Raw genomic sequence first — 19090 nt, 5'->3', positions numbered from 1 at the left:
CAGGTCGTCCGGTAGCCAGCCGTCCGGGGAGGAACGCACTGGGTGTGAGATGGTGTGGAGGAGCTGCTGGTGCTGGTGCTGGTGCTGGTGCTGGTGCTGAACGAGAGGGTGGAAGTTGCGGAACACGGACACCTGCGGAGGTGCAGGGCCACGAGCGAACGAACCTGCCTGGTCAGTCGCAGTGTGGGTCTTGGGGCCCTTGGGTCCTTCTTCGTCTGGTGCTTGGTCTGCTTGGCCGGGCAGGCTTGAGTCGAGGAGAGTGGGGCAAAGGACAGGCTGAGGAGGAGCTTTGTCGATCGTTCTTGACCCAGCAGGAAGGGTGGCGGCTTCTACCGCGCTCGGACGCCAGGTATGACTGGAAGCCAGAATTACGGGCCTGCCGTTGGTTTTCCTGTTCCCTGAGGCCATCACCAGTGTCTTAGCCCTCTTCCCATGCCTTTGTCGACGTATCCAACGCCATGGTAGCTATACCTTACTCGGCAACCGCTGCGAATCCTCGCTCAATTCACGACTGTTTAGTGTCGCGAATGACCTTTTCCATTCGTCCTAGCTCCGGCACCTCGATAGCCTCCCAAACGGCGACTGCCCGCCCAGGCAATCGGCATGATTCAAGCGCTCTCGGCCACCCTCCTTCCCCTCCTCCCAACTACCGGCCGGCCGCTGCACTGCATCGAGCGCGCCCCCAGCCTAAGGATTCCCCCATTCAGTCGTCTGATCTCACTACCTTACGAGCCCTATGATATCATATTCTTGCAGTAGGGCACAGTCAGGATCCTTGTCAAATCTCTCTGTCATGAGGTACTCGATCAGCCTCAAGTGGGTCGTCCCGAGTCTGTCCGGCGGCTGGCGAACGACTTGCGTATGTGTCCTTCAGTCTCCTGACCTCTTCAACATGGGGTCTGCAAGAGGATTTGTCGGACCATTACGAAATGTCGCTCAATGCCCGCTCACTCGAACACACACAGCGATGACTCTTTTCTGCCTGCGTTGGCTATTGCCATTGGCAAAAGCGCTGCCAAGTGTCTTCTTACGGCGACTGTGGCTGATTCGGCGGGCGAAGCCGGAACGATGAACTGGCTGAGCCCGGTTCTTATGCTCAAGTGACAGAACTCGGCATCCGTCGTCAAGCGAGGAATCGAGAAATGACAAGGTGTAAACACCGCATAAATATCATGGCAGTCCAATCCAAGACACATCGTACTGTCAGGTCCACGAATGAACATCGCCCCACCAGTCATAGCACCAGTTCTATCCATGGACACTCAGGTCACCCCGATAAAGCTTGCTGCGGCGGCAGCAATAGCCTTGCCTACCATCATCGCAGCCAAGCATATCTTACAAGTCTACGCGAGAATCTCTGCCGCCCCGCGACGGAATATCACTGAAGTCGACGTTAATCCCGCGTCCTTCCTACAATCCATTACCGTCACCCAGCATGTCAACCCGAATGGTCATCCGGCGCTACATGACTGCCGTCACATGGACGTGTCGATCCCGGAATATGCCAGAGATCTGGCCGATCAAGTGCTTCTTGCGGCTTTCGTCCGGGGTTTCTTTGGCGGAATGGTCTTTGCCCCTGAGCGGGCCGTGCTAAGGATTGCCAAGCTCAACCTCTTGAACTATCCCAGTTAGTCTCCCCGAGACCCTGACCCTTAGAGCGGTCATCACATCAACACTGCTGACAAGGCTCAGGTCTCAAGAGTAATGCCTCCGTATGGCCCGTGTGGCATGTCAGCCAACTAGCCGGTGACGAGCTGCTGCCCGTGACCACCGTTCTCTTCGGCGCCTTCCAGATAAGCGATAGTCAAATCCACCGCCCAGGGGATAGTACCACCGATCAAGTGGAGACGGAGAGTAGTGTTGATTTCGTGTTCGGCTCAAGTCAGGGTAACTTTAGCGGCACTCATCAATTCAGTATCCTCAGAACCAAAGGACACTCTGAAAAAGCCCGCGTCAGATACGCACACATCAGCTGCAACCCAAATGGTGGCAAGCTCCCAATGCCTGACTTCGTGGCCCCTCTGCACAACTTTTATGCCATGCTGCTCTTCAGGGAGGCTGTTGGAGAGGTCAAGCGACGACTGGAGTATCGAGATCAGAGATAAATAGCCGACAGGGCAACCTTGTGGTCAAAGGCTTGGGCCAGCGCTATGGGGAGGCTTTACTCTGTAGCTTCATTCGTAAAGACAGGTTGCTTCGCTATTCTTCTCTCGCAATTCATCCAGGAGACGGAACTCTAATTGATCACCCGACTTGCAGGTGAGGATGAAGATACAACCACGAGACATCTTGCAGATTAATCACTCGGCTAGCGATTGTATTGTACCAGGAGGCCCCCGCGGAGTCACAGAACAAGGGGCAGGTTAGGGGCCAAGAACTACGAGAACGTGTGTATGAGGACTGCGCAGAGCCAAATTTCAGGTGTGTTCTACCCCCATACCTATTGCCTGCGGAACTAGTGTGGAAGACCTTTTCACTCCGCTCAAAGCACGCTCTGGCAGGGCGTGTAATGTCAGAACATCAGATAGAAACAAGGGGGGGGGAAGGGGGGGGTGACCCCTGTCAAGGAGTTCTTGCGACGAGTGAAGGATAATAACTGTTGGTCTCTTGGAGGTCTCTGATCAAGTAGAATAACCGATACCCTTCTTCTAAGACTACCTATGTAGCGGTGAGCCTTCTTATACATAATGTAGTCCCTCGTATAGCTCAGTCCTCCCTTCTGCATTGTAATCCCTTGCCCAACAGCCGGTATCCCCCAGTTTTATTATTGTTGAGCGAGGGTCCTGGCAATAGCCCTCTGTCGTTCTTCATGCTTCAAAAGACATAACTCTCGTCCACGTCTCAAAATAAGACTTACAAAGCCAGTTCATATTGCATCCTATGAAGAATTCTATACATGATCCTCAAGTCAAAGAATTAGGTTTGGGCTCCAACCATTATTCAAAAAGTCTGATCGCGAGCTTATGCCTACAGCAATCACCAAGAGTTTCAAGGAGCACCCATTTTTATGCTCTCAATGCCAAACTATCAGAACTATTCACTGATCTCAAAAAATTATATGGTAAGTCATCCTTACTTCCATCCTTAAGTTCCATATTCATAAGAAGAAAGCATCACGTCTTGTCTATATCCAAGGACCAGTTATCTGTCAGCTGTAGCAAAACTCGGGAATACGCTTGCTATTCGGTAGCAAGGGGAAAGCGGCTGCTCAATCAAGCCAGCCCCATCCGCCTTTTACGCAGGCTTACTCCCCTTCCATGGGCTCTCGAGATGTGGAATAAGATCCACCGTATACCTTTGGAAAAGATTTCTCAACGAGCTGATATTGCCATCCCTCCATTGACACAAGCAAACGTGCTAATGTAACCAGAGATCTTTTCAGGATGATACGAGTATACACGCATGCATGACTTCTTCCTTGGACATTTCACGTATGCAACCGAGAGCTCCAGATGCGCCGGGTGAGATTGGGAATTGCTTGGAAAGCAATGTTCCTAGTCTTGCTGTACTCCTGCCAACCAACCAGGTGAGCGTCGATACTTGGCAATAAAACCAGTCAACCTTTTTTTTTACCTAGTTTTCTACGTATCACACAATTTTGGTTTCTTGAATATGTCACCCGCGAGTCTTGCGACAATTGCAATGGTTCATCGCGGCTTACTCTGAGAGACTTTGAAGATAAGGACCGGATACCAAGTTGCACCACCGTCATAAGCCAGCATTCCATGCGCTCTCTCAATTAAAAGCCATACATCCGGCGTCTCTAGGGCCTGGAGTATCGATCTACGCGTCAAAAACAGACAACTGTGGTGACTCGAGATGTAAGGCCTCACCTTTATTCCCATGCATCATGTTGTGAACCTCCATCATGATCCCAGTTGTCTAAGAAGTATAGACAAAGCTTTTAGCCAAAAGCATTCGAAGAAAAATTCTTGCTAGTCGAACGTCTTCTCATCCTAATGCTCGGAGCCGGAACCAGAATTATGCGTGAATGGATGTACTACTACTTGTAAATAGAACCGATGAAAACCCGGACCCCGTCTTGATCGATTTTATCATTGGCGAGGGATCCCTAGCATATCTGGGAGACTACTTTGCCGTCATTTGGCCCTGATATCCAGCATAATAGTCGGCCGTGCTAGGTACAGTCGTCAGAGGCGAAATGCGTGAGAGAAGGCGTTGGACAGAAAGTTTGATGTTTCTGATCATGGAGAAACGAGGACCTACTTCTCTGGCCGCATGAAAAGCACTCCAATTTGGATATGAAAGATTGAATTGGAGAGCTCTTCTTCGAAGGAGTAATGCAGCTTGACTCCCATTGTGTGCCCTACGTGTTGCTGTTTGCGTGAAGTATCTAGTCTTCCCATCGGTTAATATTGAATGCCCCCCAGTTCTTGGAGGCAACCTTCCCATGGGAGAGGCTCGATTTCATGCAAAACGTCTATTTTTCTGAAGGAAGTTCCAAGTTGGCGGCCAACTACTCGCTTCAGCGCATTTGTCAAATCCGGGCTCACCTGGGCCTTTCTCTTTACACAGGTGCAGTAAACTCACATAGCTAGGCCACGATCCGAATCTTTTACGAGACAGCTTTAAGCGGCCTCTCAGTCAAATTCAGAAGGATCGTCTCAATTATCGCGAAGCTTGAAAGCCAGGTTTATGCCAACCTCTAGGGCAAGCTGGAAAGAGGATGTGATTCAGCACGATGTTCGATCTCATGAAGAAGAACACAGTCATCATGTCTTGCGGTACAAAACGAAAGCAAAGAATATTGTTTTTGGCAAGTCCCGCAGGACAGACTTCTTCCACCTTATTTTATGGCTCAGATGCAATGTACGCGGCTAGTCATATCGTGACCTGCCATCTTGCATTGCACTAATGAACACCATTATTTATTGCGAATCATGATGGTCCCATCGCTTGTAACCTCGGCGACATTTTCTATTCCCGTGCTTCCAATTTTCGGTGGATTTGCGTCTAGATTTCGGAGCAGTCGGGTTAAAGTCATGGTGTCACAGCGATTCGGCGTACGTCGTCCTGTTAGAGGCGCACCCCAGATTGTCATCATTGGCCACGTCTTGGCCGCCAAACATCCAGACTTCGTGCTCATTCGTTGGAAGTTTTTGCAACAGGTGATGTTAAAGTGACGACCATTCTGCCAACTCCATTGCCGTGATGCCATTTATTCATCAGTTCGATTGTGATCTCCATTTCTGGGCTGTGGTCCTGAGCAGGAGAGACTTCAGCACGTGGGTGCACGAATAGCGACGCTGCTGGTGGTATTGTCAGGCTATATGGGGACCACAGCTCTGTGAGAAAAAGGGGAAATGCGGATGGAGTGGTCCTTCGTAGAAGACAGCAGGAACTTTGGCAGACCAAATATTCGTATCGGCAGACCAGAACTACGCCGAAATAGCTGAAGGAATGGGAAGTCTAGGTGGGGGTGGGGGTTCCGGGAAGTCTGATCTACATTTTATCACCTAACAGCACCTCGATGATAGCGGGTAATCTAATTCAAGGAGTAAAGCGTCCGGGGTAATTCGTCGGGGCGTGCTCGACGCCCACCATGCATTGTTCTAGAAAACAGTCATGGATGCATTTCTATGACATGCCAAAAGGTCAGCTGTCAAGAAAAAAAAAAAAAAGAACTGCCGCCTCGCTTCATTGAGCTAAAGCAGTAGACCCCTACCTTGACCTAGATAGGGTGCCCCAGCTCGACAGACTCGGCGCAAGCCTCCGACAGATAAGCTCTCCGATGCTCGGAATGGGAAAAGGCGTTACCAGGTCGAACATCCCCAGTGAAAGACGCACGCGGCAGCCAGCGCATTGTGCACACATCACGATGGATGCGGGGTAGACCGAGCGCGACCGAGTCAGACTCAGAAGGCGTGTCGCCATGAACAAATGAATCTGTCATTTGGTTCCATGCCTCCCGAACGAGACCCCTCGTAGACCGACACCGACCATAATAAAGAGTCGGAAGCCCACCCCGACCTGTCACATTTTGCACTGGAAGCGGTTCCCCATTCGGCCCTCCGACAACGTGCCACCCATCCCGAACTCCGACTCTGCAGCGAAGACAAGAGGGAAAAAAAAAGGAACAAGGCCTGGCACGAGCCGAGCCCAGCAAAAATGCCAATCCTGCATCAGGAGCAGCATAAAGTGACTAAGAAGGTTTTACAGGCGTGAGTTCGGTTCTCTCCCATTGGTACCATATCCTGTCTTCGAGTCCTGCCTCAAGTTGGAGACTCAGGTTTTAAGGCTTGAGTTCATGACACGGATTCCGGCCAATCGTCGCAAAACCGTGTTGATCGATCCATAACCCCACGGATCACCGAGCGGAACTGATGATGCCATCGTTTACAGCTGCGAGCGATGCCGATTGATGAAGGTTAAGTGCTCCGGCACCGAACCTTGCGCCCGATGTACCCGCACGAAAAAGATCTGCCAGTTTGCACCAGAAGCCAAGCGGGTGTCCGTGTCGGAGAGGTTAGTATTTGCTCGACGCACACATTTGCGTTTCTTTGCCTCTTGCTCTTTTTGTCGCTTAGTCTCGCCTGTCCTGGTGCTATGGATCCTGGAACTTACTATGGTTCTCTCGACAGCTACCTCCGAGACTTGCAAAGTAGAAACGGCCAATTGCCGACGCCGAGCCAAGTTCCTACGACCAGCCCTGCAGCAAGGACTATCTCAACTCATTTGAGTGAGAGTCCTAGTCGGACATCTTACACTGACCATTATGTACCACCTCAACGCCATGGTACGTTCCAGCATTGCCTTATCCTGAGCACATGTTGGGGATGTCTTGTGATTGAAGTATCAAAATGGTCTAACCTATGCAGCATCCTCGAGCTATCGCCCCCCAAGTCCCCGGCGGCAGCTCGACAGGCTCACAAGGCATGCTGATGAGCGGCGGCAGCCTGCACGCCAACAAACTCAGTACAATCAGCACCCACACCAGCACAATGACGACCAGCGTCCCGAGCACGAAGATGAAGACAACCACACCCGCGCCTCGTCGCCGACTCATCCAGTGAACCACAATTTTTGGCAGAACCCCCTCGTTGACAATGACTACACTTTCGCCAAGGTCGAGGGCCGATATTGGTACATGGGCCCCTCATCAACCTGGGCCCTCTGCCGCCGCGTCCTCGCCCTCATCGGGAAGCGCATCCCCGAGGGCACATTGGCGCCGGACCCCTGGCATCTCGACGGTAAAGCCTTGCGGCTTCGCTGGCGACCTGTCGCCCTCGACGAGACACCCGATGTCTCCAACCTTCCGCCTCTCGACTACGCCCTGTTTCTTTTCAATACTGTCAAGTTTTACCTAGGCCTCGTCTTCTACATCATCGACGAGCCGACGTTCCTGAGGAACCTGCACGAGTTCTATGAAAACCCTGTCGTCAAGGCTTCAGCGTGTAGGAGCTGGTTTGCGCAGTACTTGTTCGTACTGGCGTACGGCAAGGCCTTCATCGTCAACCAGAGCTCACCCGAGGGCCCGGCTGGGTATCAGTATGCTGTCAGGGCTATGGGCATGCTGCCAGACCTGTCGGGGCTCGACTCTGATCAGATCTCGGGCATTCAGGCGCTGGCCCTCGCCGCTGTGTATTTGCAGTCAGTCGACATGCGGCTTGCCGCGTTTCAGCACGTGAGTCTCTGCACCATGGAAGTTTGGACAACGTTCGCCCGTAGCGTGGCTGACACTACTCTAGATCGGCCAGGCGCTGCGCATCTGCATCATCGAGGGCATGCACCGACACATGCCCGAAGATGTCGTCGGCGAGGCCTACTCGCAGCAGTGCAACGTCGTCTTCTGGGTCGTCTACCAGCTCGACAGGGAGTTCTCAGCCCTGATCGGCGCGCCGAGCTCTATCCGCGACGAGGACATCACCGTCAGGTCGCCGTCCGAAATGTTCTCGTCCATTGACATGCTGAACATGGGGCTGCAAGTGCGGCTTTCGCGGCTCATGGCGCGCATCTTGACCAGTGAGTCGAGGCCTCATCAACTATCTGCCTGTTGAAAATTTTGCTAAGAATATGAAATGCAGCGGTCTACGGCGCCGGCAAGCAGTTTGACGGGTCGCTTGTGAGGAACACGAAGTCGATCCTGAGAGACCTGGCTCAGTTGTCGAAAGACCTGAACCACCACCTCAACACACACTTCCAGGGCACCATCAGCAAAACCTCACGCATCGCCCTTCGTCTCATCCTCTCTTACCACTATGTACGCCCCTCTCCCTGTTTGCTTCATCGCTTGTGCGCGCGGGTTGGAAAAACAAGCATACTGACGCAAACAATAGTGCGTCGTCCTCACGACGCGGCCCCTCGTCATGTGCGCCCTGCACATGCACATTGAGCAAAAAGACACGCCCAACTCGCAAGCCATAGCACTCGCGCCGCCCGTGGCCTCGCTGATGCAGTCATGCGTCGATTCGGCTCAAACGGTGCTGCACACGCTGCGCGTTATTGGCGATGAGGACCTCCTCGAGGCCTTCCTCCCCTTTCAGCTCGAGGATGCCTTCTCCTCCGCCTTCATCCTCTACCTCATCCGCGCCATCACGCCGGCGCTCATCCAGGATAACAACTGGACCGAGAACATACGCAGCGTTCTCGACAAGATGATCTCCAAGGGCAGTATAGTCGCGCCGCTGAGGAAGCTCGAGCTGAGCCAACTTGAGATGGTCACTGCCGTGTTGAGCCCGACTGGAAACGTCGGGGATTTTACCAAGGAGCCCATGGCAGCAGCGGTGGAGCATGATGAGCAGGAGGCGGCGCAGACGCACGACGAGGCGGATGAGGCTGGGTGGGACATGTTCATGGCGGACTGCATGATTGGGCTGTCACCGCGGGAGATGCTCGACCTGGCGGAGCAATTGGGCGCCGAGAGCATGTTCAGCCCGTATGGGCATGTCGATGAGTAGAGTATAATGCAGTAAATTGCTCATCTGCTCAGCCTGTCTGATGCGCTGGAGAGAACGAGATGCTGCTCGAGCAGAACATTCTCTTTTTCTGGCGTTGCGATGTCTCATGATCTGTGAGACTTGTACGTTCACGAGGAAAGAATCTCAAGGAACCCTTGCAGTCTAGTAAAGGCCTAGAAGTCTGGGACCTGGACTCCCACGTCGTGCTTCTCAGCCAGCTCGAGCAGGGCCTTGCCCAGAGCGAGATCCATGATGCCGACGCCAACGCTCTTGTAGACGACTAGTCCATCCTCCAGCTTTTGTGACAGCGTCTCCACTATACGCTGGTCGCCCGCTTGCTGGACATGTACAATCTGACCTATCTCCATGATCCTCTCAGCTGGTACCTCTGCCTCGACAATTTCGCCCGCCTCAAGATAGCAAGCCTCGCGACTGTCGACGACGAGCAACCCACCCAGATCCGTCTCAGTCATGGCTCGCAGAAACGCAGGCGGGATTTCCTTCATGTCGAGCTTGTACGATCCAATGGCCGCAATGTAGCGCTTCTTCGCGCGGCCCTCTCCGGAAGTGAGCCACTCGGCAGGGAAGAGCTCGACCTTGGAAGGCGTTGTACAAAATATGACGTCGGCACCAACGACCGCGTCCTTCAGTTCAGGCGCTTCTGCCGTCGCTTCAGGATCCGCTTCGATGGCAATGAACTGAACGTGATCAGCATATTGGGTTCCTCCTCCCATCTCCTTCAACTGCATGATCATCTCTTCTGCGCGACCTTTCGATCGGTTGACGACGGCGACGCTCTCAATATCAGCACCCCGAAGCAGCAGCGCCAGTCGCAAATGCCAAAGCGCCTGCTTGCCGGCGCCAAAGGCAACGATGCGAGCTGTTCTCCGTCGGCGTTGGTACAGCAGGATCGAGCCGAGGGACGTGCGAAAGGCGGTAAAGGCCTCGGCATTAATGACGCCGACGCCACGGCCCTCGGCGTCACAGATGGTTAGCACGCAGCGCAGGGCCGACGGGGGTCCGCTGGCACCAGCGCCAGCAGATCTGGGAGGAGGTACGCCAACAATCTTGACGGAGAGCCCGTCGGGGGTGGTGGCGGGCATGAAGAGGGACGTTTGGCCGTTAGGCCGAGTGACGGCGGCGCGGTGGGGCTGGTGTTCGGCCTCGTTGTCGCGGGAGTAGGCCCGAAAGGCCTCCCGGAGGACGGCGGACATGTAGGACACATCCTCGGGAGTAAAGGCGTCGAAAAGGGCCTTGACAGCGGCGTCAGAAAGAACAGTGAACATTTCGATGGCCTCGACCAAGGGTTAGGGTTAAAGCTAAGGTGTGATTCGGGCCTTCGGCTCGGCTGTTAGGGTGGCTTGATCTGGAAGCTCGTTGAGAGGAAGGTTTAATCCCAGACACTGCTCTATGGTGGCAGAGCGCGATAAGGATGGTTTGCTTGCACGGAAGAGATGCGCACCGCAACAGCGAGAGGCGAGACAGGGTCACAGAGGGCAAGTCAAAACAGCGCACTCTCGGCACGTCTGCGCTTTCGGAATGGTCTCATGCATGGCGTCGCACGATCTCGTCTGCTAAGCATGCGGATCAACAACATAAACATGCTCACCCACCAATCCACCAACGAACTGTTGAGGAGCCCCAGAACAACAGGCGATGAGGGGTAGGTTCCAATGGTAGTCCGGCAATTGGCAATGTCGTGGGTCTTATGCCCGAGAGACGAAGCTCAACCCTTGTAGCCTTGTGCCTCAGCTGAAGGGTCAATGTCCACGCCCCCTGTCTGCCCCTCGTCTGTGGCATCTCCCGCCATTAGCCGCTTGGCTTGTGAACCTGCAGCAGCTCGTAGAGCGGGGAGTCATTTTGAGACTCGAGGGCCGTTACCGAAACGGCCCATTTCGTCTGCTTTCCTAACACTCTGGCCCAAAGCTCTGTAGACGTATCGACAACGGTCAATTCATCATGAGGACCAGCAGCAGCATCTCACGCAGCCTGGGCGCTCTGCGTCTCCAGGCTGTTCATACGCCCAGAGCACACGCCTCGAGAGCATGGCACAGACAGATGCACGCTGCTGCCGCCGTTGTTGAGGACATCCCTCTGCCGCAAACCCCTCCCCCTTCCTCGGCCGCCACGAGTCACAACACCACCGCAACGACAAAACATGACGCGCAGCGCATCTTCCGCGACGCCCTGGCGGCGACGGAACCCAGGAACACCTGGACGCGGGAGGAGATCTCGGCCATCTACTACCAGCCCCTCATGGACCTCGCCTACCAAGCGGTACGTTTGCCAATGCACCAGCCTTGATTCAACCGCCGACTAACTGACCGTTGCCAGGGCTCTGTCCATCGACGCTTCCACAACCCCGCCGAGGTGCAGCTCTGCACCCTCATGAACATCAAGGTTGGCGGCTGCAGCGAGGACTGCTCGTACTGCGCGCAGTCGACACGATACCAGAAGGAGACCAAGCTCGAGGCCAAGCGTGTCGAGACTGTCGAATCTGTGCTCGCGGCGGCGGCCAAGGCCAAGGCCAACGGCAGCACGCGTTTCTGCATGGGCGCGGCGTGGCGCGACATGCGCGGTCGCAAGAACAGCCTGCGCAACATCAAGTCGATGGTCGAGGGCGTCAAGGGCATGGGCATGGAGGTGTGCGTGACGCTGGGCATGATCGACGCCGAGCAGGCGCGCGAGCTCAAGACGGCCGGCCTGACGGCCTACAACCACAACGTCGACACGAGCCGCGAGTTCTACCCGTCCGTCATCTCGACGCGCACCTACGACGAGCGCCTGCAGACGCTGTCCCACGTGCGCGACGCCGGCATCAGCGTCTGTTCTGGCGGCATTCTCGGCCTCGGCGAGACCTCCGAGGACCGTGTCGGCCTGCTTCACACCGTCTCCACGCTGCCGAGCCACCCTGAGAGCTTCCCCGTCAACGCTCTCGTGCCCATCAAGGGCACGCCTCTCGGTGACCGCGAGCCTGTCAAGTTCACCGCCATGCTGAGGACCATCTCTACCGCCCGCATCCTCATGCCCGCTACCATCATTCGCATCGCTGCTGGCCGCAAGACCATGTCTGAGGAGCAGCAGGCCATGTGTTTCATGGCTGGCGCCAATGCCATCTTCACCGGCGAGAAGATGCTGACCACCGACTGTAACGGCTGGGATGAGGACAACGCCATGTTTGGCCGCTGGGGCCTCGAGCCCATGAAGAGCTTCCAAAAGTCGAAGCAGCCCTCCGCCGATATCGGTATGGCTGCGTGATGGATAGCAGAGCCGTAGATAGAAAAATGCGAATTCGTTTCAATCGTTGAAGCCTGGTCCAGAATGATGTGGTTTCCAAGCATGTGCTTCGCGATGGTGTGTGTCGTCTGTCGCTCCCGGCGAGGTCAATGTATCGATACCGCGGACAGACTTTAGAAGCGATGCATAGATAAGAGTCGCCATACGTCATATTGGAGGCACCCTTCTTGTTGGCGCGCATAGCGACCTTAAGAAATCATTTGAAGATTTCTGGTCTTAAACAAATGCTGGACTGGACGAGCGGATATCGGCCATGCTGGAGGAAACGTTCCGGGGACGGTGCTTGTCTCGCAACGTTGGTATGTCGCCCTTGATTCGCTTGCCTCGTTCAAAGAAGGAGAGGGACCTTAGCAGTCGTTAAATCGTGTTCTGCCGAGCCTTGGGTGAATGTTGAAAGCGGTAAGCTTCTTGTTAAGTGAGCAGGAAAAGATGTCGAACTGGAGCTGCTACCCGCCAAGAGCACCGACATCCGGCGGTCGTGTTGTCTCTGCCAACCAACAGCTACCATCCCAGTCTCCACTGGCACACCACAATTCCTCGTTGTTGAACGAGAGCGAAAATATAGCATAAGTCATGCTTGGTCATTAATGAAGTGATTCATACACCGTAACGCTCACTGGGGTGCCTAGTTCAAATTCATTGCCTGGCAAACTGAGCGGCATAGGCACAAGAACCACGCCAACTTGGCTCCGCCGAAGGACAGCTTACAAAGTCCACACCATTGCTAAACAAAAGCCAGAGAGCCCTTCTTTCAGGTAATCACACCTGAGACGCTCAGTGGAGGCTGGTGTACCCAAGGTGAAGGCGAATTCGCCTCCTCGAATGGCAGAAACGGCTCGTCACATTCCGTGCCCGGACTCGGAAGTGTCCCCTCCTGAAAGTAAGTATTGATATACGATCGTGTACAGTTCGAAGGCGCCGCAAGCGATGTGTGCTAGAATCGTCAACATCGACGTCTGCTCGTTTGCGACCAAGGCCCATACTTACGCCGTACGAGTTCTGCACCAGCACCACGGAGCCCGGGAACCCAGCCGAGTTGTTCCGCGCGCTGATGAGGGCGTCGTGTATCGACATGTTGCTACGTAGAGAATGCGATGCTCGTTTCCCGTGAAGGGACCTGTGATCTATCAGCCTAGTGCTCTGCCATATGTACTCATGCTGCGACTGGAAGACATACCTTAGAAATCGCACTTGGCTTGACCGTTCGCCGAGGCAGACCATAGAATGTAATGCATTGACAGCCCGCTCGCAGGGCTTATTTCGAGCACGCGGTTCGCTTCCTCTAGGATCTGGTCCATTGTAGCGTTGTGTCCCATGAAGATTGCGATCCGCGCATCTCACTGCTGGAAAAGGTATCAGACGTCCCCTCCGTAACATCCGGCAGCGGCTCAAAGGGAGAGACTGCGCGCCAGCGCATATCGGGGCCGAAGAGGGCTTTTCCGGCTGATAGTGCTTATAGAATGGTCGCGCGTCGCCCTTCTCGAGAGCCGCGGCGATGCGTGCAAAGTCGGCAAACTGCGCCTGGGGCTGGTACAGCGCCGAGAAGAGGAGACGCTTGAGCTCCGACCACGTCACCAGCTCGGGACGGCAGGACCCTCGTCGCTGGGCGAGATGATGACGGGGTGTTGCTTGACGGCCGCGAAGAGACGGTCGAGCCGTTCCTTGATGCCCTGCGGCGTGTCCTCGTAGAACGCACACTTGGCGGGCCCCGCCTGGTGACAGGAGTCGTAAAAGGCCTCGACGACCTTTTCCGTGTCGTGCACAAAGTTGAGGTGCTTCGTGTTGAACCACTCTTCGTAGTCCACGTTGCCGTCGCTGACCAGCCTCTCTACGCGGTCAGGGTACATGGCAGCGAAAACGCCACCGATAATGGTTCCGTAGCTGAAACCCCAATACCTGAGATTGTCGTGGGATCCCTGGTTCACAATCTCGAGCAGGTCCCGGGCGGCAGAGACGGAGCCAGAATGTCGCAGAAGTTCCGAGTCGTTCATGGCGCGCTCGCAGGCCTGGGAGTAGGCAGTCGCACGAACATAGAGATCTGAAATGATGCCGGCATGAGAGTCAAAGACGCCGGGGTCGCGGAGATTCCATGACTTTTCTTGCTCGGGAGTTTCCCAGCATTGGTGGCGGGGTGTGGATGCGCCAACTGACAATGTTAGGTCCCCTGGAATTGAGCAAAAATTGGAACATGGATTTGACTGACCACCGCGAGGATCGTAGCTGATGATGTCCTGCGCATTTCAGCATGGATGTGTGAAAATACTGGAAGGGTACGATGCATTTGAGGCCACTTACATGATTCTCGCCAACAATCTGTTGAAGCAGTTTGCCGTGGTTCCGCAATGACCACACTCCTGAACCGCCAGGACCCTTGTGCGGTCAGCCATGGAGAGGTGATTAGATGGGCTCCCAACTTACACCAGGATTAAAGATGACGGGCCCTCGGTAATCAGTATGATCCGTGGCACGTATTCGAGCAATCGCCAACACAACCCTCCGCTCACTTCGAGGGTCTTGCCAGTCCATCGGCACCTTCACCAGATCAGCAGCCTAATAGCTAGCTGTCGATTAAGGAGAGCAGGATACTCACGTCCAATCTGGCGCAGTCATGCTGCCCATCTTCGAAGCAGGCATGCCATTCTAGCGTCCGGCTCGGCTCGATCTGACAACGGCATCAATCACAAGGGACAGCATACAGTGGAGGCACAAACTCACGTCCGACCAACTCCACCCAGAAGGTCGTGGGCCTGGGGAAACAGGGGAACCAGTACCACCCAGAGGGGCTACTACCAAGCACAAAGGACTCCGCTGACCGCAGAATAGCACTAAGGCCGCAACCGACGCGATGGCCAGAACGGCGCCGACCCGCTGGTTACCCCATCGCTTTGGGCCAGGCTTGTCGCGCGGGCTTCGCGTCGTCGGGAGAGGCGCGCACTTATCGCTCATTGCAACGTTAGATATCGGCGAGGAGCCATACAGCTTCGTTTGTTGGAGGCACGAAAGCAAGAAGCAGATGAGGAGAAGAATCCAGGGTCTGATCTGGGCATGATGCCTCGCTCAGCGAGCACGGGACACTCGTTGAACAAGATCGGCAGAGCACGGTTCGTTTGGGATTAGCGCTGCAGCAGGTGGTAGACCCCTATCATTGGCGCAAGCCAGACATATCCACGGTGTTGGGGGGGCCCTGAACGCTGCGAGCTGGGAGCTGAACACCCAGGCGGGTGAGGCTTGCAGCGAGGTTCAGGAGATAAAGGCGAGATCTACTTCGACCTCAGATCTGCGCTCGATCGGCTGTGGTTAACCTCCATAGCAGCCAAGCTCATAATACGGCGCCAACCCCCCATTCTAGGCCCTGTGTGAGGATGTGATGGGAAGTGATCGAGCATAGACAGAAGATAAGGGACAATTAAAGATAACGTATCTGGTCGATCTATCAGTCCCCTTCACCACCTCAACAGGTCTGAGACAGTCAATCAGGGTGATGGAACAGCGGTGATGATAAGGCTCCTCTAATCAGGACACAGCATGCACAGCTGTCGCAGGTGAGGCGGATCAGCGAACAAATGATTGGCCACTTTGACGAGCCTAGATGTTGGCAGACCTAGAACAAGGCTTCGTGCCTACATTCGTGTGTCGGACACATGACCATGAAGCCGAGAGTGAAGTACCAGGCGCGAAGCTGGACTCGTCACGTCACGTAACTGATCAGAGAGCAAGAAGCTTGATAGCGCAAAACCTTGGCGTTACCACCTGGACTCTGAGCCTGCATGCAGCCCTACGCTACCAGGTTTCGGGCTAAGGATTCCTTCGACTTGGCGGGTGAAGATAAGGTCGATCTCTAGTACGTCTTGGGCATCTGAATGAATGGCTAGGAAAGCCGTGTTCGCCATTCGGACAGTCGTTCGCAGTGGTAGGAAGCTACACGGAGTGCCATTCCGAGCCAGCGTGGTCAATAGGGGTTCTGCAGCAGTCGCGAATAATTAAAACAGGGCTGACGCCGCATTCTTCGTCATCCAAGGTGGTCTCGTCATGGCGTCACTCTTATCTTCGCTGGCCAAGTGCTTGACAGCTAAAATGTAGTATTGCCACCTCCACAGGGTGGCCGGACGAGAATGTCCTACGATTGGAGCTCGCGGCCTTTGGACTGAGGGCCCTGGGTTGTCTAAAATGGGGAAAGACAAACAATTAAGTAAACTCTGGGGAAAGGTCGGAGGCGCACACGCCCTAGCATTCCGATCCCGATGCCTCCACCCAGCTCGGCACTTTTTTCGAGGTCACGATGCCTCCAATTTTGGATTCTGCTCCAGAACCTGCCGCGACAAAGCGCATCATCCCGAATGCCAAAGTAGTCTCAGGAAGGGAAGGTCCGCAAATCCCGGCCTCTCCATGGATGGCATTGCCGGGGACCTGGCCAGATAGGCAGCTAGAATCATGCAGATGCCGCTGACATGACGCTTCCAAGTGTCGCCTCCCTCATTCAGGCAGACATCCCCAGCCCCCAGCCGAAAACGGCGACCGGGAGATCGCATGCCAGGGGGCGGATAGACAGCTTGAGGCGCAGAACTTGGGGCCAAACAGGGGCCTCTGAGGGCGGCATTGGGACATTCGTACCACGTGGTGGGTGTCACAAGACCAAGCAATGCAGCAGATCCAGCACTCTCTGAGTCTGAGCCTCCCTCGCCTTCGGCCGCGCATCGGTTCCCGACGCAGGGTCCCTGCAGCGCTGTCTCAGCGCGGCGTTACGTGTGGTCGGAAGTGTGCTCCGATCGGAGCTTATCAAGCCCACTACATATGGGTCGTAAGAGTCGGGACGTTGATCCGACTATCGCTCTGTCCTGGTATCGGCTCCCATCGGTGCGATCGTGACGGCCACCCGCCGCCATTTGTTTGTGTGACAAGCACAAACGAAACAACGAGACTGAGACCGTCTTATCTTTCAGTTCCGAAAAGGCTAACGAATTTGACGTGACCATGATGCCTCCACCCGTGCTATATAGAAGACCCCTTGGGCGCCCACCCTCCTCCACCATTATGCTCCCGTCATAACCACACCAAACCTGTCACACACAACATGTCTTCGCTATATGTTGCACCAAGGCGCCTCGGCGCTCCCCTATCAAGGGCATTCAACAAGAATGAGCCTAGGAGATTCATCAGCAACATGCTCAACACACCAGAGTCCCACCACGCGTTGATGAGCGCGCCACCAGCCGCCGAACCACCGGCGCTTTCACGCATGCCCACAACGACTCTCATCCGCTCTCTCCTCCTCACATCCTGCATGTCCTCGGAATGGATCATGCGCCCATCACTAGCCATCATGAATCTCATCGTCAAATCTAAATCACCACTACTTAACCCCGACAAGAACCCTATCCTCAACAAGATCTTGCGATGGACCATCTACGACCAGTTCTGTGCTGGCACGAACCGCCAAGAGGTCGCGCGATCAGTCGCCGAGTTCAAGAAGTTTGGGTACCAGGGAATCATCTTGAACCACGCCAAGGAGATCGTCCTCAGTGCCGATGCTGCCAAGGCAATCGAAGCCGAAGGCGAGAAGCAGTACGCGCCGGAGTGCTATGAGATGATCACCAAGTGGAAGGAGGGCACCCTCTCCACCCTGCCAATGCTCGAAAAGGGAGATTTCCTCGCTCTCAAGTAAGTTCTTTCCCATTGCTATGTCGCCGAGAAAAGACTACTAACATCATTGCAGACTCACTGGTGCCGGCCCCATCGCTGTGGACGCTCTCCGCGCCCAGAAGCCCATCCCCGCCGCCATTCAATCCGCCCTTGACGAGATCTGCCACGCCACTGCCGCCCAGGGCTCGCACCTCTGGATCGACGCCGAGCAACAGGTTCTCCAACCAGGCGTCGACGAGTGGACCATCGCCCTGATGCGCAAGCACAATGCCGGTCTCTCCGCACCGCTCGTCTTCAACACGATCCAGGCTTACCTCAAGGCGTCCAAGGCCAACACGGACCGTCACATCCGGCTCGCCGCGGCTGAAGGCTGGGCTGTCGGCATCAAGCTCGTGCGCGGCGCCTACATCGAGCACGAGACGCGCTCCCTGATCCACGACACCAAGGAGGAGACCGACGCCATGTTCGACGACATTGCCGACATGCTCCTGACGCAGCGCATGCCCGACGGCTGCGCCCCAGACGCCAAGTTCCCCGCCGCCGCGCTGTTCCTGGCCACGCACAACGGGCCGAGCACCATGCTCGCCCTCAAGACGCAGATGAAGAGGGTGCGCGCCGGCCTGCCGACGGCGCGCCTTGAGTGCGGCCAGCTCGTCGGCATGGCGGACGAGCTGAGCTGCGAGCTCGTGCAGAACTACGAGAAGTGCACGCGCGAGGGCACAATGAGTGCCGCCGAGGTGCCCAAGGCGTTCAAGTACATGGCCTGGGGGTCCGTGTCCGAGTGCCTGGGCTACCTGCACCGCCGGGCCATCGAGAACAAGGGTGCTGTCGAGAGGACACATCAGATGGTGGATGCGCTGCGTAAGGAGCTGTGGCGCCGGGTCGTTGGTTAAAGATACATTTGGACGGAGTACGGCTACTACAAGACCTTAGACGGATGACGTTTGCATGTTGAAAACTACAATGGGAACCGGGAGGGGAAATGGAGGAGTTAGCGAGCGTTGATACCAAGATGAATATGATCCGAGGCCTACTGCCTCGATGAATGACGTTACCTACAAGGCCAGAGCCGCATCAATCCTTCTGCGTGTCCTGTCATGCATGGTTCGCGGAGCATCTGTTACGGTTTTCCCCAGTCTTTCCCCAGTTTTCGATAAACCTGTCAATCGGTCGCCTCAGCCGACCATCCATTTCGGTGCCCAGAAGCTGAGGCTGGGTGACAGCCAGCAATCTCG

The 19090-nt window shown here is 55.3% G+C and overlaps 8 protein-coding genes across 8 annotated transcripts in view; 4 read left to right on the top strand and 4 right to left on the bottom strand.

Moving 5' to 3' along the window:
- Window positions 1–408, bottom strand: part of VDBG_03302 (conserved hypothetical protein) — a gene marked incomplete at both ends in the record, with an annotated part of 1985 nt that extends 1577 nt beyond the window's left edge. Inside the window, one exon of the mRNA XM_003007117.1 lies at window positions 40–408. Coding sequence (XP_003007163.1) covers window positions 40–408 — 369 coding nt within the window. The remainder of the gene's footprint in view (window positions 1–39) is intronic.
- A 247-nt stretch (window positions 409–655) lies between these two features.
- VDBG_03301 (conserved hypothetical protein) lies at window positions 656–2105 on the top strand (the record flags this gene model as incomplete). The annotated part of the gene is made up of 2 exons (XM_003007116.1): window positions 656–1627; window positions 1693–2105. 2 exons carry the CDS (start codon window positions 1255–1257, stop codon window positions 2103–2105), a joined length of 786 nt encoding a protein of 261 aa, XP_003007162.1.
- Window positions 2106–6129: 4024 nt separating this feature from the next.
- VDBG_03300 (conserved hypothetical protein) lies at window positions 6130–8829 on the top strand (the record flags this gene model as incomplete). The annotated part of the gene is made up of 10 exons (XM_003007115.1): window positions 6130–6182; window positions 6364–6486; window positions 6549–6622; window positions 6708–6757; window positions 6917–7645; window positions 7710–7900; window positions 7948–7983; window positions 8089–8221; window positions 8298–8678; window positions 8740–8829. 10 exons carry the CDS (start codon window positions 6130–6132, stop codon window positions 8827–8829), a joined length of 1860 nt encoding a protein of 619 aa, XP_003007161.1.
- Window positions 8830–9091: 262 nt separating this feature from the next.
- On the bottom strand, window positions 9092–10204 carry VDBG_03299 (ornithine cyclodeaminase/mu-crystallin family protein; the record flags this gene model as incomplete). Its single annotated transcript, XM_003007114.1, has 1 exon — window positions 9092–10204. The coding sequence occupies one exon, from the start codon at window positions 10202–10204 to the stop codon at window positions 9092–9094; it is 1113 nt and encodes a 370-aa protein (XP_003007160.1).
- Window positions 10205–10877: 673 nt separating this feature from the next.
- On the top strand, window positions 10878–12176 carry VDBG_03298 (biotin synthase; the record flags this gene model as incomplete). The annotated part of the gene is made up of 2 exons (XM_003007113.1): window positions 10878–11195; window positions 11253–12176. The coding sequence occupies 2 exons, from the start codon at window positions 10878–10880 to the stop codon at window positions 12174–12176; spliced, it is 1242 nt and encodes a 413-aa protein (XP_003007159.1).
- Window positions 12177–12966: 790 nt separating this feature from the next.
- On the bottom strand, window positions 12967–13289 carry VDBG_03297 (conserved hypothetical protein; the record flags this gene model as incomplete). Its single annotated transcript, XM_003007112.1, has 2 exons — window positions 12967–13149; window positions 13203–13289. 2 exons carry the CDS (start codon window positions 13287–13289, stop codon window positions 12967–12969), a joined length of 270 nt encoding a protein of 89 aa, XP_003007158.1.
- Window positions 13290–13786: 497 nt separating this feature from the next.
- Window positions 13787–15161, bottom strand: VDBG_03296 (conserved hypothetical protein; the record flags this gene model as incomplete). The annotated part of the gene is made up of 5 exons (XM_003007111.1): window positions 13787–14435; window positions 14511–14569; window positions 14634–14765; window positions 14806–14877; window positions 14931–15161. 5 exons carry the CDS (start codon window positions 15159–15161, stop codon window positions 13787–13789), a joined length of 1143 nt encoding a protein of 380 aa, XP_003007157.1.
- A 2125-nt stretch (window positions 15162–17286) lies between these two features.
- Window positions 17287–18748, top strand: VDBG_03295 (carbapenem antibiotics biosynthesis protein carD; the record flags this gene model as incomplete). The annotated part of the gene is made up of 2 exons (XM_003007110.1): window positions 17287–17873; window positions 17929–18748. The coding sequence occupies 2 exons, from the start codon at window positions 17287–17289 to the stop codon at window positions 18746–18748; spliced, it is 1407 nt and encodes a 468-aa protein (XP_003007156.1).
- Between the last annotated feature and the right edge of the window lie 342 nt (window positions 18749–19090).

The sequence above is a fragment of the Verticillium alfalfae genome, genomic scaffold (assembly GCF_000150825.1).
Source record: "Verticillium alfalfae VaMs.102 supercont1.3 genomic scaffold, whole genome shotgun sequence".
Taxonomy (NCBI): domain Eukaryota; kingdom Fungi; phylum Ascomycota; class Sordariomycetes; order Glomerellales; family Plectosphaerellaceae; genus Verticillium; species Verticillium alfalfae.
Note: the sequence above shows the minus strand (reverse complement) of the source record. Positions and strands in the feature narration are given on the sequence as shown.